The sequence below is a fragment of the Arachis ipaensis genome, chromosome B7 (assembly GCF_059453495.1).
Source record: "Arachis ipaensis isolate K30076 ecotype BB chromosome B7, ASM5945349v1, whole genome shotgun sequence".
Taxonomy (NCBI): Eukaryota; Viridiplantae; Streptophyta; class Magnoliopsida; order Fabales; family Fabaceae; genus Arachis; species Arachis ipaensis.
The window spans coordinates 138,973,993-138,988,441 of record NC_142442.1 but is presented as its reverse complement, the minus strand read 5'-3'; the positions used below and the strand labels follow the sequence as shown (position 1 = coordinate 138,988,441).

Sequence of the window (14,449 nt, the reverse complement as noted above, 5' to 3'; positions counted from 1 at the left end):
GATGTTTCTGACCCCAGAAGATTCAACTGGCCGTTGGAAACTCTAAAGTGGTTTGACATGGCAGTCGAGAAGTATAAGCTCAAAGTGAACAAAACTTGTGAGGGCTGCATGTTCGTCATGCTGGTAGGACGCATTCAATGAGTATTAGTAAATTGAGCATGTCATTTTTTTGTAGAGCATAACTTGTCCCCTTCTTCTGTCCAAGTACTCTATTTTCAGCGGTTGCAATACGGTCAGCTTGACAACGGTCATGAGCATGAGCCATGACTCGCTGCGTGAACCTCGGAACGTTTAGAAAACAAGGCACAATATATTATTTCCGAAGTACTCATTTCTTTCTAGAAATTGGTTACATTATGCCAATATGTTAGTGGATGGTGCTTCTGAGAAGCATCATGATGTTTCTTTTCTTTACTAACTGGTTATTTCTACAAATGTTTTTCAATCTCAGATATGTCAAGTAGTTGGGGATGACTCCATTTTTTAAGATGTGAATTTTTTTTTTTGAGTTTCTGGTTTCTGTGATAGTAATACTTGAGCGTTTGATTTTGATCCATGGTTTTTTTCACTTCTTAAATCAGGGGCGCCTTTTGACTAGAAAGGGTAAAAGTGAAGAGGTAGAAGGCCGATCTCCTCAAGCTGAAAGGAGAAAAGCAGCAAAAAAAAACACAACAAAAGTGTGGACAAAAAGCTTCGGTTGCACCAAGGGTAACAACATATTTACGACTTAGCGTGTTAATAAATTGACTTCATTATTGTTTATTTTGATTCACACTATTTCTACAAACATGGAAGCTTCGTCGGTACAGAGAGCAAGCAGGAAGCAATGGAAAGACGACCAACTAGAAGCACAACAAATCCACCTCCAAGTAGAACACGCTCAAGACGTGCGGAGAGATAGAAAACTAGCCCGAAGGTGAGTATACGTATATGGTAGTGTATGGATTAAATTCTGGATTAGATTAAGTAATTTCAGACGATTGATTTCAATGTAATTGGATGTTTCTTTAAGTAACATAGGAGATGTGCATAATACAGATAAGCAGGTCAACTACCAAGGAAAAGGGGGGGGGGAGGGTTAAAAAGGACCGACCACGTAGGTCCAACCCAAAATCATCTAAAAAATAAAGATCTCCCAATGAGCTCAGATGATAGTGAGGACAATGAGCCTCTTGATAAGAGGATGCGCCGATTGTTTCACCAGGGAGTTGTCCAACAGAAAACAAGTTCGAAGACCTCTGACGGCAACCTCAATCAGAAAATCACACCCCATGAAACAACTGACTCTAGAGTTCCCGATGTAGGCACACTCTCCGTAGCACTAGTTCAGCATCAAGAATGGAAATTCGACGGGGAAGTTTTCCTATGCAAAACTATTTTTTTGGTTCTATTTTGCTCGTTAGGAAATTAGGAAATGTATGCATACAGAAATTTGCTTCTCTCTAACATTGGTTGATTTTGACGCAATAATCCTAATTTCTTGTCGATGCGAGACCCGTAGAGTGAAAGAATATGGGAATACTTTGAGCGACTTCAGTACACAGAGCCACTGCAGACCGTGATGCCAACCACTCCGTTTTGCAAGACACCCAGTCAACCGAGCCACTGGATGTCACCCAGAATGACTGGGATGGAAAAAAATCCTACCCAGTGTATTCCTATAAGGATGAATTCATTACTAAAGAGGCGAAAGCTCGACAAGGATGCTGAGGATCGAGTGTGACGATGGGGGGTCAATGCGTTGTTGGGGGAGGAGAGGGTCGTGGTGTCGTATGAAGGAAGGCTACATCTAGAACTACTCCGAGAGGACCTGTGCACACTGCAACCCCGTCACTGGATCAACAGCAACGTAAGTAGAACATAATAACACTTTGCTAGAATGAATGGAGTTCTTAATAAATATAATATCTCATAAAGATGACCCTAACAAATTAAAATTGAATGTGCAGATCGTTCAGTGGATGTATTTCAGTTTTAATGACTCAGAATCATCATGGTTTAAGGATGACTTCTACTGTATTCCTCCAGGAATTTTGGTATGAATGATTTTGTGGATTTTTAGAGTTTAAGATTTGTGTACTGAAACTAAATATGGTTGTTGTAATAGGAAACGGTGTTGCAAAAGAGGAACCTGGATTCTTTCAGGGAGATTTCTACCTTGAGTTATGTGGGGCTGGGTCCTCACTTCGGTGCCGATTCGAGATATTTAGACAAGGTAAAAGCTTCGAGGAGAAAATGGGTAAGTCAATGCATTAGATGACAAAAACTGTATGGTTTTTGCCTCTTATTCTAGGTGTTTGATGTCATTGAACGAACTAATGCTTGCATGTTACTATTTTCATACGTTTGTTTGCAACGTAGTAGTTTTTCCTCGGATGTTGCTTCTGATAGGCATTATGATGTTTCTTTTCATTGCCAATTGGATGGTTTTAGATATGTTTCTGATTTTTCATATCTTAAGTATTTAAGATTTTGTGTACTTAATTGAGAAGTGATTGGCTTTTGTTTTCTTAGATATTCCTCAACAGGTTTCATATGTTAAGAATTTAGGGGCTGTTTGTTTTTAGTGATGAAATTGTGGATGTCTCTGGTTCATTAAGCAATGCATTGCCTAATTATAATAAAAACTGTATGATTCTTGCCTTGTATTCTAGGTGTTTGATGTCATTGAATGAACTAATGCTTGCATGTTACTGTTTTGATACGTTTGTTTACAACACATTGGTTTTTACGTGGATGCTGCTTCTGATAGGCATTATGATGTTTCTTTTCATTGCCAACTGGATGGTTCTAGATATGTCTCTGAGTTTTCATGTCTTAAGCATTTACAATTGCGTGTACTTAATTGAGAAGTGATTGGCTTTTGTTTTCTTAGATATTCCTCAACAGGTTTTTGTGTGTTAAAGAGTTCTGCGGCTGTCTGTTTTTAGTAATGAAATTTTGGATGTCTTTGGTTCATTAAGTAATGCATTGCCTAATTATACTAAAAACTGTATGGTTCTTTCCTTGTATTCAGGTTGTTTGATGCCATTGAACGAACTAATGATTGCATGTTACTGTTGTGATACGTTTGTTTAGAACGCATTGATTTTTTTCCGTCTGTATTGATCGTCATTGGTGGCTGTATGCCTTTGAGGTTCTTCAAAAAAGGTTGTGGGTACTGGATAGTATGCATTCTGGAGAGCATAATGATGAACGATCGAAAATAGATGCTTATGCGGTATGCATATATCACCGAATTAGTGCAACAACATCCTTAGTCATTAAAAATTAGCATTGCTAAAGTGTAGTTGCTTTCCAGGGGAGAATTATTGAAGACGTAGCTAAAGTGTCGATGCCCGCATACGAGCCCACGGAGAACGGCCTGACTCGTTTTTATGCCAGCGTCCCAAAACAACCTAACCAGTCAATTGAACTGCCATCTATTAATAATCTTACTAGCAATTCACTTGATACAGATGCTTAGTCTCGTGGTTAAAAATAATATTTCTATCTATACATGTAGGTGTGATTGTGGTGTATACGTGATCAAGTTCATGCAGTATTGGAGTCTAGATAAACCCTTGCAATTCTGGACCAAGGTGATTTTAGAAATCCTATTACATTTAACTTGTACCTCTTTCCAATTAATTACTTTCTCGCTTCCAAATCTCTCGCTCACACACAATTATGCCATTCAGAACGTTCTACAGGAGTTTCGAAAGGAAATTAAAATAGACATAGTGATGGGTCCTCATAATTCACTCATTGGAGAGGCTCTGGAGGCATTGGACGACCATCCTATATGTTGCAACCAGCCAAGAAACAAGACTAAGGCGGTGAGATTATCCTTCACAGCACCGAGCACGAAGACCATGCTATAGCGTGCTGGGTTACCCATGAGAAAGCCAAGCAAGGGGGAGACAACTGAAGAAGACAGATGCCTAGGTAAAAATCATGTAAACGTACAGTTGTCATACTGTCTCTATAGATTCCTTGTGTTAGATTTGTGGACGTTTATATGGCATTTTCTACCTTGCAGTAGTTTCGTGTGAGTCTGAAAAATTATATTTCACTGCAGGTATATGATTTTCTACTGCTGAAACTGCAAAGTTGCTGGTGACTTTATCCAAACTTTTAAGTGGATGGTGCTTCTGATAGGAAGTAGGATGTTTCTTTTCATTGTAAATCGGATGGTTCTGGATATGTTTTCTGAGTTATCACGTGCAATGCATTCGCAGATGTGTGTACTTCATTAAGAAGTGAATGTCTTTTGTTTTTTTAGATATTTCTCAATAGGTTTCATTAAGAAGTGAATGTCTTTTGTTTCGCGAACGTGTGTACTTCATTGAGAAGTGAATAATTTTTGTTTTCTTAATTATTCTTCAGCAGGTTTCATGGCAGATGTAATCCATTATTTTTTAGAACAAATAAGTGGCACTTCGTGATCCTAAAACCATGACAGTCTCACAACCTAAAATAATTAATATTTAGATAAAATATCACAGTTGTCTTTTTATTTATTTTATTGAATGTGTCATAACAAAACCAATGCAAGTTACAAAGAAAAAATCGTCAGAAGTTATTAATTTGTGTCAAAAGAACCACGAAATCTAGCTAAGTATGAGAAACCAACCACAGTTAAAAATGTACAACCAAACGAAAGAATAACTATGTATGCTCAAAAGAGTTCAACAGGGACAGGAATCCACCACTATCCGATGCATTCCAAGTAGTAGAAGCCTCAAATCCTTTCTCTACAGAACCATCATAATCATTATCTGTCTGTAGGTCAACAACATCCAACAAAATACATAATAGAAAAACAAAAACAACATATATGAATCAACAACACCTTCCCCAAAAAAAATTTGAAATAGACCTCACGTCTATCACATACCGGATGCGGTTTTCTCTTCCTTTTTTACAACAATTTCTTAATTGACTTGTCTAACTCTGCTCCAAGTCTCTTACTCTTTGGTCATCCTTTAGTTTTAACTCTTGAGAGTCCCTGTATGTCATGTACAACAACACCGCCTATGCTCTATGTGGGTATAGTATTCTATGTTGCAGCAACAGTAGTCAAATGCATCCTGGTACAGTAATCAGTCAGCTTGGTCTTTGCATCCCAAAGGGCAGATCGCAAGATGGCTGCTTCCTCATCACAAGTAATGAACTCTTGAGCAACGTTATAGAACTCTAAGCACAAACGCCTAAACAGGTTGTGGCCTTCATCGGTTCGAGCCACATCATGGCTACTCTTAATGTAGGTGTGCTTGTGCATGATGTTCTTACTCCATCGAGGAAGAACATAGCAGCTCGGTACTCTGTCAACTTCTGTAGTATGAAAACACAACAAGGGTGTGGCAACACAATATACCAGTGGATTCAAACTTGTTGCACTCGCACCGAACCTCTTGACTCAATGGGTCAAAATCTACTGTGAAAGTACGGTAAATAGTCTTCTCCCAAACTATCTTCAGCTCGTCCATTTTAACAGAATTGAATCACCCTATTGTTCAGTTGACTGAACCACGCAATTGGTTTTTTTTCTTACCTCCAGTAGAACATCCCTGAACATATTACTGGTGTATTCCCACTGAAATTGTCTCTCAATGCCGGTGCTCCCTATACATGGGATGACTCCTTTCGATTCCGCATCATCATCTTTAAGCTCCTTCTGTTCCTTGTTTCCAAGCACATTATCGTATTAATGGACAAACTGGACCAACCTACTCTTGCAATGCAGAAATCCCCCATAAAATGCGTTCATACTTTCACTCCGCTGTGTATTTCTCATACCGGCACAAAATTCACTCTTGAAGAATATTGAAACCCACTTCCGTCGATTGGCATAAAGGTCTACATAAAAAACCAGAGTATAAGAGTGTCGCTTAGACACAACATGATGACCGCTTTCAAAGAACTAAGAAAACAAATAAAAGAACATCCAGTTTCCCAAGAGAAAAACCATATGTTTGTGTATTGAAAGGAACATCTATTGACTAGGTAAAAAAGAAACATCGACTACACTGCTAAAAAAACAAAACAACCAATTCAAACTAGCGGAATTACCAACAGTAAATAAATAGGCAATATGCAACCAATATACGGGAGTTAAGTTAACGATAACGGACCTGTTAACCATCTGTTCTGACCTAGGTCAAATTCTTTGATGAATTCAGTCCAATCAACTTCAAAAGAGTCAGCAGAAGGAGAATTATACATAATGTGATTCATCTTATTATTCAATTCTCTGTACCTAGCGTAACCTCCAAACTTGAATTGTGACTTCTTCAGTATGTGCCAGATGCACCATCGGTGGACAGTATCTGGTAGGACCTTCCTAATAGCACCGGTCATGGCCTTGCACTGGTCAGTGATGATCCCCCTTGGTGCAGTCCCGACGCATCTCACCCATTACATGAACACCCACTCAAAACTAGGGATCTCCTCGCTCCCAAGTAAAGCACAACCAAGAAGAGTAGACTTCCCATGGTAGTTTACACCGACAAAGGATGCAAACGGTAGACTATGCCTGTGAAAACACCAACGACAAATGATAGACACAAAAACAAATTAAAAAAAATTGCTTTTGCAATTCACCCATAAGTAAAAATAGACATGTTTCTTCTGTAAGTGGTGTCGAATGACACTACATCTCCGTAATATTCATACGAAGCCCTGCACCTTACATCTACCCAGAGTGCACTCCTAAACTTATTAGCATCGTCAACGTCTATTGCATAAAAGAAGTTGGGATTGATCTCTTTCATTCGAACAAAATAATTCATCATCTTCTTAAAGTCCGCATTGTCATCAGCACATCGGAGTGTTCTTGTGATGTAATTTCTGACATCATTTTCTGAAAAACTCAGGTTTGAAGATCCGCCAATCTCGTTTGCCAGTACTAGATACGTCTCGTTGGGTCTTATACCAACCTCGTCGTTATCCGTAATGACGCACTTAACATGCATTGTCAACTCCCTGTACTCATGATAGTGGACCGCTTTCTTAGCCGAACAGGGGTGGGAATGCCTCAATTCTAATTAGACCTAATCCAACTTTCCTTCTCCCTATCCAGCATGACATACATCCTTGCTCTGCATCTCATGGCTGTAATTCTTTTTGCCTGAGTTGCTGCCTTCACCCGAGACTCCCGATAACCTTCTCGCGTGCAGTGAATAGACTGATTAATGGGTATCTTTGATTTCTTCCGCGTCTTGTCGAAGTTCGTGTTCCTTATTTTAGTAACGAACCCAACTTTCTTTGCATAATTTGCATAAAATTTCTGTGCCAGAGGCAACGACTCAAAACACATTCCTATGACTGGGATTTCCTCTTCACTGATCCCACTATGATCCGGCAACTGTAATGTCACTTCACAAAACCAAATACGAATTAAAACTAGCATTAACACAGTAACTATAACGCGATGACAAACAATAAGGAATAATTCAAACCTCGTGTCTCAAGTCCAACTCATCCTTTCTCATCACAATAACGTCGGTAATTTTATCGACCTTCAATGAAAGACAATGAAAAAAATATTTATCAACTTAAGATCTTTACTATATAATGAATCACTCCAATAAAAAAACATCAAAAAATAGTGCAAACACATATGGGAATCAAGCATATTTTATTATAAAAAATATCTAACTAACATGAATAAGAAACATTCACATAACACGAGGTTTTTAAGGTAAATGGCGTGGACAAGTCCAAAGAGACCAACTTTTTGAGGTAAGAGATCTCTTTCGGAATTTTTCCATAAAAACCAGCATTTGACAAGTTCAAATGCTTCAAATTCTTTAGCTTCTTGATCTCAGAAGGAATTGGAGAGCCAAAGACATTATAAACCAAATTCAAACTTTGCAAATAGTACAGGTTAAAGAGACTAGAATTGTTTAAACCTCCAGTGATAAATTCCTTACTCAAATCAAGACCAATTACATGTCCCTTGTTGCATGATACTCCCTTCCATTAACAACAACTATCATTTTCATTCCAATGAACTAGTTTTTTAGATTTGCCAGGGTTGAATTTAAGGCTTTCTTTCAAATGGAGAAGTAAGTATTTTTGGTGAACAAGATTATGGTCGGTTACAATATGAACATTGATACTAATTATGAAGTTTATCAAACAAAAGGATACTAAGAAGGACAAGACTGATGAAGACCCATTGTATATATTTGATTATTTGGTTAAGTATGTTGATGAGGATGGTCTAAAATAGATTGAAGATATGCCTTTTATAGATAAAACCAGCTCATTGTTTTGGTTGATTTTAAATTCTACTATCTTATAATAACATGCACTATTTCTTTGACTCGTTAACTTATCAATTACTCACTACTATCTTCCATTTTCTTTTTCTGGTTTGATAATTCAAAGTACTCAACTCACCACAAAAAACATCTAATTAACATGAATAAGAAACATTCATTTGTCATTAAATTTCATACAATGCAGGACCAGACTATCTAACATACCTTAGACCTCTCTTGAATAACAACTTTACCCACAGTCAATTCTTCATTCCCTTCGTTTGAATTGATCAATGTGCTATTCGAACCGCCTTCTAGGATTGAGAACTCCATGGACGTTACACTTTTTCGAAAGTTTTGAACCGCGCCGACAGCTTCTTTGTGCAGAAAATACTATGCGTGATGGTCTCTGCGAGAAGACCACGCTCACGAACGTCACGGTCAATACCGGCACAAACCGCGGAGAACCGACGAGGGAGCCATGGGTTGAATGATTTAATGGAGAGGGTGGAGGCAATTGATGAGAAGAAGAGTGAATTATTGTACCGTTTTCGAAAAGAACTTGCACCACCATCAATGACAGTACCGCTAATGACGTTAAGGATCGAGGATAACCGATAAAGGAGCGCTGTGAGCATGCCTTGGATAGAGGAGGTTGGTGCCTTTGCTGTTTGGAGGAGAGCTAAGATGCACCGCAGCCGTGGAAAGGTAAAGAGAGTGAAGATTTGAAAGCATTGTGGACTTTCACCGTGATTTCCGTTAAGAGGTTCTCAACGTATCCCTTCAAACCTAATTTTCGCATTAAAAACCATTAATAACAAATATTTTAAATTATAAATGAATAAAATTAATTAAGATAATTATAAATAATATTCTTCCTTAGTTAGGAATTAGTTCCATATACTATTCCTAATATTCTTGCTTTTCTGAAAGGGAATGAAAAATAAAGAAAGAAAAAGACAGTGATTTTATTTGTGGCGGATGTGATTTGCCCATTTTTCTTTGCCAATATGGAAGTATGAAACCGGAAATATCCTACTAGAATCCAATTTGGAATTGAGCACCATCATGTTTTCTCTTTAAAAAAACAAAAAAATAGTCAAACAATTGATAAGGTATTGCCATCGATGAAGAAACACGGCGCACACGAAGAACATGGCAACCTTACCGAAACCCTCCTCCTTCAACATAACGACCAAAAGATACAACATCAGCTCTGGATCGAGACCAAGAAGCTATGGCACATCGTGGGCCCCTCCATCTTCAGCCGCGTCGCCACCTTCACCATGAACGTCGTCACCCAAGCCTTCGCTGGACACCTCGGCGAACTCGAACTCGCCTCCATCTCCATCGCCAACACCGTCATTGTTGGCTTCAATTTTGGCCTCCTCGTAAGTAATATAAAATTATTGATAATAATTTATTTAATGATTTCTAGTTTTAATTTAGAGAATTGTGACGTGGACAAAACAGTTGGGAATGGCCAGCGCGTTGGAGACACTGTGCGGGCAAGCGTTTGGGGCAAAAAAGTACGGCATGCTGGGGATATACATGCAGAGGTCATGGGTGGTTTTGTTTCTGTGCTGCTTCTTGCTCTTGCCATTTTACGTATTTGCCACTCCCATCTTGAAGCTTCTAGGGCAGCCTGATGACGTGGCGGAATGGAGTGGTGTGGTGGCTGTGTGGCTCATCCCTCTTCACTTCAGCTTTGCATTCCAGTTCCCGCTGCAGAGGTTTCTTCAGTGCCAGCTCAAGACGGCGGTGATTGCGTGGGTTTCGTTGCTGGGCCTGGTGGTCAACGTGGTCACCAGCTGGCTGTTCATCTATGTGTGGGACTTTGGAGTTGTCGGTGCTGCCATTGCTCTGAATTTGTCCTGGTGGGTTCTTGTAATTGGGATGTTTGCTTATACTGCTTGCGGCGGTTGCCCATTGACTTGGACCGGTTTTTCCATGGAAGCGTTTTCTGGTCTCTGGGACTTTCTCAAACTCTCTGCTGCTTCTGGTGTCATGCTATGGTATGCTCTAATAGAGAAAATTTACTGTCAGTATTTTATTAAGGAAAAGTCTAGGGGACAGCAACTTTGTTAAATTCTGGCCAGTATAAAAAAAAAATGAGTCATTGAATGAAATCTTAAATCAATCTCACACCATTAAAATTATTATTGATGGCTATTTGATAGCTACAAATCACAAAAGTTATTGGCCCTAACATTCTTTTTTTATTAAAATTTAACCAACACTTAATTTAAAAAAAGGTGAGTAATTTGCATGGATACGATGCAGCTTAGAAAACTGGTATTACAGAATACTGGTGCTAATGACTGGACAGTTAGAGAATGTGACGGTTGCTGTTGATGCCTTGTCGGTATGGTAAGTTAATTTCTTCAATGTAATTTATATTTAGTGGAGGTTTAATGTTTAAATTAATTTGAAATTTTAATTTACAGTATGACTATCAATGGTTGGGAAATGATGATTCCCCTGGCTTTCTTCGCTGGTGTTGGGTACACTTCTGGAACCTTCTTCTTTCTTGAGTTCCCTGGTTGTGTTTTATTCTTTAAACTTTATGCGTACGTAGATATGGATGTGCATAGATAAAGATGCCATTTCACGTTTTGTGCATGTCCCCTTTCCATAACTTCGTTATATATATTTTCCAACAATAATAATATGAACCTTTATTTTGAACTCTCTATTATTCTATACTTTTCTTTTTAAATTATTATACATAAATAAAAAATTAATTATATATTATATTTGTACTATTTTTACTTTTTTGACCAATCTTTTATCTTCGCCGATCACGCGGTGAATGTTATCTGTGTCCTTCTTTTCATTTCTTTTTTTCTTCAACACATACAAATCATCTTTATCTTTATAAATTCTACGTATCAAAAGTGTGATGATACAACTAAAATCCAAACATATTTATACTTATAATGTTAGAAAAATGTCGCTATCTTGGTATCCCATCCCCTTGTGGCCTTGTCTCAGCGGGCCACCAGATGTCGAATATTAATTATATGGATGTGATAGGATTTTAAGTCTTATAGATGAGTGAATTATATTAAGGTGAAAACTCAGGTGCAGTCGACTTCACGTGAAGTTGATACCTGAGAGTCGTAAAATAATTTGACTGATTTAACTAAATTTTTATCTAACAGTTCTCAGATATTAACTTAGCGTGAAGTCAACTTTACCTGAGTTTTCACTTTATATTAATGATGATGATGTTTTACAGAGTAAGGGTAGCAAATGAGCTAGGCGCAGGAAATGGGAAAGGAGCAAAATTTGCAACACAAGTGGCAGTGGCACAATCAATTGTGATTGGGGTTGTGTTCTGCGTGATAATAATGATTTTTCACGACCAATTCGCTTACTTATTCACCTCCAGTCCCCAAGTCCTTGATGCCGTTGACCACATGGCTTTCCTCTTAGCCATCACCATCCTCCTCAACAGTGTTCAACCCATTTTGTCAGGTCAACTTTTCTCTTCCATCCTAACTAATTATTCGGTTCTTTGATCAAAATGATATAATATATGGTGTACGTAAGTATAAATATTAGAATATAGAACCATGTTTGGAATGGTTACCTTACAATGCAAATAATTTAATAAGGTGCATGTGTGAAATAGTGTAGCTACAAAGAATAATGTAGACTTCATACTTTTTCTTGTACATATGATGACCCACCAAAACAAAAGGTATTCTTGTACATATGTAGACTTCATATTATTTACTATGATGATATATATGATACAGGAGTGGCTGTTGGTTCGGGATGGCAAGCATATGTAGCATATATAAATATAGGGTGCTATTATGTTATTGGACTCCCTCTTGGAATGATCATGGGATGGATCTTCAAAACTGGCGTCGGAGTATGTATCAAACTCAATATAGTTTACTATACATTATGACCATACACTCAATTTAGTTTACCATTATTTTAACTAACGTCTCAAATCATCAACCGTGCACGTCTCTAAACGTGACAGGGTATATGGGGAGGGATGATTTTTGGAGGCACTGGAATTCAGACGCTCATACTCATCGTTGTAACATCACGATGTGATTGGGAAAAGGAGGTAGAGTTCCAAATAGATTAAACTTGCTAGCTCTCTCCCTCATTCTTTATAATTCTCATCCTTTTCCACATTTCGCACCAAGTAGAAACGAACAAACTCATATATATCAAACACATTTCAACTTTTGACTACGTGTATGTCTTGCCTTAGCTAATAGTATATCGTTGTTACTTGTTAGGTAATATTAGGCGGTCAAAAATAAAAAAATTCACATACAATTATTTTTATGTAAAGATAAAAATTAATAATTATTAAATAATAATTTAAAAGTTATACCAAATTATCTAACCAAATATATATATATGAGTCTCCACTTTATTAGTCAATATCTACCTATATACAAAATATTTTAATTTAAAAATAATAATTAAAAATAGTTAAATAATTTAATACTATTTGATGTAATACTTATCTACACCTCAATTATTATATATAAGACATGTTTAGGTGAATAATTACATATTTAAGAATATTTGTTGTCACTTTGTTCTCAACTAGGGTAATTAGATGTCGTTTAACTGTTTAAGGGTTTAACATATTTTGACAGATTTTGCTAGCTAACATTCTAATTGAGAACAAACTCATAGTTAGTATTTTATGAAGAATAAATGATTAAATTAGTTGTCAAAATATCATTTATTTTTTAAATTAGTTTATGAAAGATTTTTTTTAATTAAATTTAATTTTTAAAAATTTTAAGTTAGTTATTTTAGTCTTTCTGTTATTTTCGTTGTTAATGGTATTAAAATTTATTGATGTGACACATTAAGTGATACTACAACATACATTTATAAGTCTTAATTAGCAACTAACTTAATAAGTTTATGAAATTAGATGAAATCAATTCTAAATTGAGAGATTTCAATGCCACAAGTTCTCCTCTCAATTAAATTTTGATTTGATTTAATTTCATAAACTTATCATGCTAATAGTTAATTAAAACTCCTATGTATGTGTTGTAGTATCACTAAACATACCACATTAACAAATTTTGGTATCGCCAACAAAAAAAATAACAGAAAGACTAACTCGATTAATTTAAAATCTTTAAAAGACAAATTTGATTAAAATAAATTTTTTAAAGACTAATTTAAATAACGACTAGTGTTTTAAAAATAAATTTGACCATTACCTCATTTTATAAAACTAATAATAACTATCAAAGCCTAGCTAACTGTGTTAGGCAATAACATGCATATGCTAATAATTTTTCTTAAATTTTTCCCCCTTCTCTGGCTTATTATTATTGATTGCATTTTTGGCAGGCTGAAGAAGCTAGTTCCCGGGTAAAGAAGTGGTCAAATTCTAAATCGAACGACCAACTAGAGGGCACCTCTGATCCCCATTAATATTAGATTAAATATGATCAGAACGATTAAATATTAGCTAACTCGAGTTTTGATTTGTTTGCTGCTCCAATGTCCGGCCAGTTACTAGAATTTGCCATTGTATGTGTGTATGTAACATTCTTTGAATCCGGCTTTTTAAGTTACTTCATATACACAAGTTCTGATTAAGAATAAGCCTTGCACCGTGTTCCCATGTTATTCTCTTTTTCTTTTTTGGTTGCCCATGTTGTTCTCTTTAGTGATGCCTACACAAGTCAACAATATGCACGATACATAGATGATTAGGGAGTGTGTTTGATTCAAGCTATATAATTTTATCTTCAGGAATATTTTTTGAGATACAATATATTATTTTATATTTAGAGTAAAGCTCAAGGCCCAAAAAATTTATTATTTTTGGCCCGTATTTTTAGATATTAATCTAATATTTTTTATCTAATAATTTAATAATATATTTTTAATTTATATTTTTAAATATTATAAAAGATAATAAATTCTGCTAGTTATTTAACATTTTTCCTATATTTATTCTAGAGTTTAAGTAGCTTATGGGATAACAAAGTTTCTCTTATTTTTTTATCCCTTCTTTATTGTTAGCCAATTGATGTTGTTAGTGGTTCTCGTATGATTTATTGCCTTCATATCTTATTTTCTTGTTGATATGCTTTTATAGTAACCGTATTAAAGATAATCAAAAAATCTTTTATTTATTAAAATTCTTTAATTACAATAAGGAGCCGAAAAAGAATGTTCGTGAAGTA

The 14,449-nt window shown here is 36.3% G+C and overlaps 3 protein-coding genes and 1 long non-coding RNA gene across 4 annotated transcripts; 2 read left to right on the top strand and 2 right to left on the bottom strand.

The window, feature by feature from the left end:
• Window positions 1–3,464: 3,464 nt before the first annotated feature.
• Window positions 3,465–4,196, top strand: LOC148554325 (uncharacterized). Its single transcript, XR_015892089.1, has 3 exons — window positions 3,465–3,581; window positions 3,681–3,927; window positions 4,061–4,196. It is a non-coding gene; the product is annotated as an uncharacterized LOC148554325 (long non-coding RNA).
• An 845-nt stretch (window positions 4,197–5,041) lies between these two features.
• Window positions 5,042–6,342, bottom strand: LOC110265154 (protein FAR1-RELATED SEQUENCE 6-like). The gene is made up of 3 exons (XM_021107984.1): window positions 6,117–6,342; window positions 5,782–5,841; window positions 5,042–5,316 (listed from the first exon to the last, which is right to left on the bottom strand). Exons 1-3 carry the CDS (start codon window positions 6,340–6,342, stop codon window positions 5,042–5,044), a joined length of 561 nt encoding a protein of 186 aa, XP_020963643.1.
• Window positions 6,343–6,399: 57 nt separating this feature from the next.
• Window positions 6,400–6,956, bottom strand: LOC107607886 (protein FAR1-RELATED SEQUENCE 5-like). The gene is made up of 2 exons (XM_016309783.1): window positions 6,604–6,956; window positions 6,400–6,517 (listed from the first exon to the last, which is right to left on the bottom strand). The coding sequence occupies exons 1-2, from the start codon at window positions 6,954–6,956 to the stop codon at window positions 6,400–6,402; spliced, it is 471 nt and encodes a 156-aa protein (XP_016165269.1).
• Window positions 6,957–9,167: 2,211 nt separating this feature from the next.
• On the top strand, window positions 9,168–13,859 carry LOC107606179 (protein DETOXIFICATION 27). The gene is made up of 8 exons (XM_016308180.3): window positions 9,168–9,640; window positions 9,723–10,264; window positions 10,533–10,619; window positions 10,697–10,753; window positions 11,491–11,729; window positions 12,014–12,132; window positions 12,250–12,339; window positions 13,605–13,859. Exons 1-8 carry the CDS (start codon window positions 9,377–9,379, stop codon window positions 13,686–13,688), a joined length of 1,482 nt encoding a protein of 493 aa, XP_016163666.1. The 5' UTR covers window positions 9,168–9,376; the 3' UTR covers window positions 13,689–13,859.
• Window positions 13,860–14,449: the final 590 nt, after the last annotated feature.

Coding starts and splice junctions, on each gene's coding strand:
- LOC110265154 (XM_021107984.1), bottom strand. CDS start 6,342: ATGACCGGTGCTATTAGGAAGGTCCTACCAGATACTGTCCACCGATGG. Junction 5,842..6,116: donor TCAGAACAGATGGTTAACAG/GTCCGTTATCGT, acceptor TTTTTTATGTAG/ACCTTTATGCCAATCGACGG. Junction 5,317..5,781: donor CAAGAGTGAATTTTGTGCCG/GTATGAGAAATA, acceptor TTCATACTACAG/AAGTTGACAGAGTACCGAGC.
- LOC107607886 (XM_016309783.1), bottom strand. CDS start 6,956: ATGCATGTTAAGTGCGTCATTACGGATAACGACGAGGTTGGTATAAGA. Junction 6,518..6,603: donor ACCACTTACAGAAGAAACAT/GTCTATTTTTAC, acceptor GTGTTTTCACAG/GCATAGTCTACCGTTTGCAT.
- LOC107606179 (XM_016308180.3), top strand. CDS start 9,377: ATGAAGAAACACGGCGCACACGAAGAACATGGCAACCTTACCGAAACC. Junction 10,754..11,490: donor GCTTTCTTCGCTGGTGTTGG/GTACACTTCTGG, acceptor GATGTTTTACAG/AGTAAGGGTAGCAAATGAGC. Junction 12,133..12,249: donor TCTTCAAAACTGGCGTCGGA/GTATGTATCAAA, acceptor TAAACGTGACAG/GGTATATGGGGAGGGATGAT.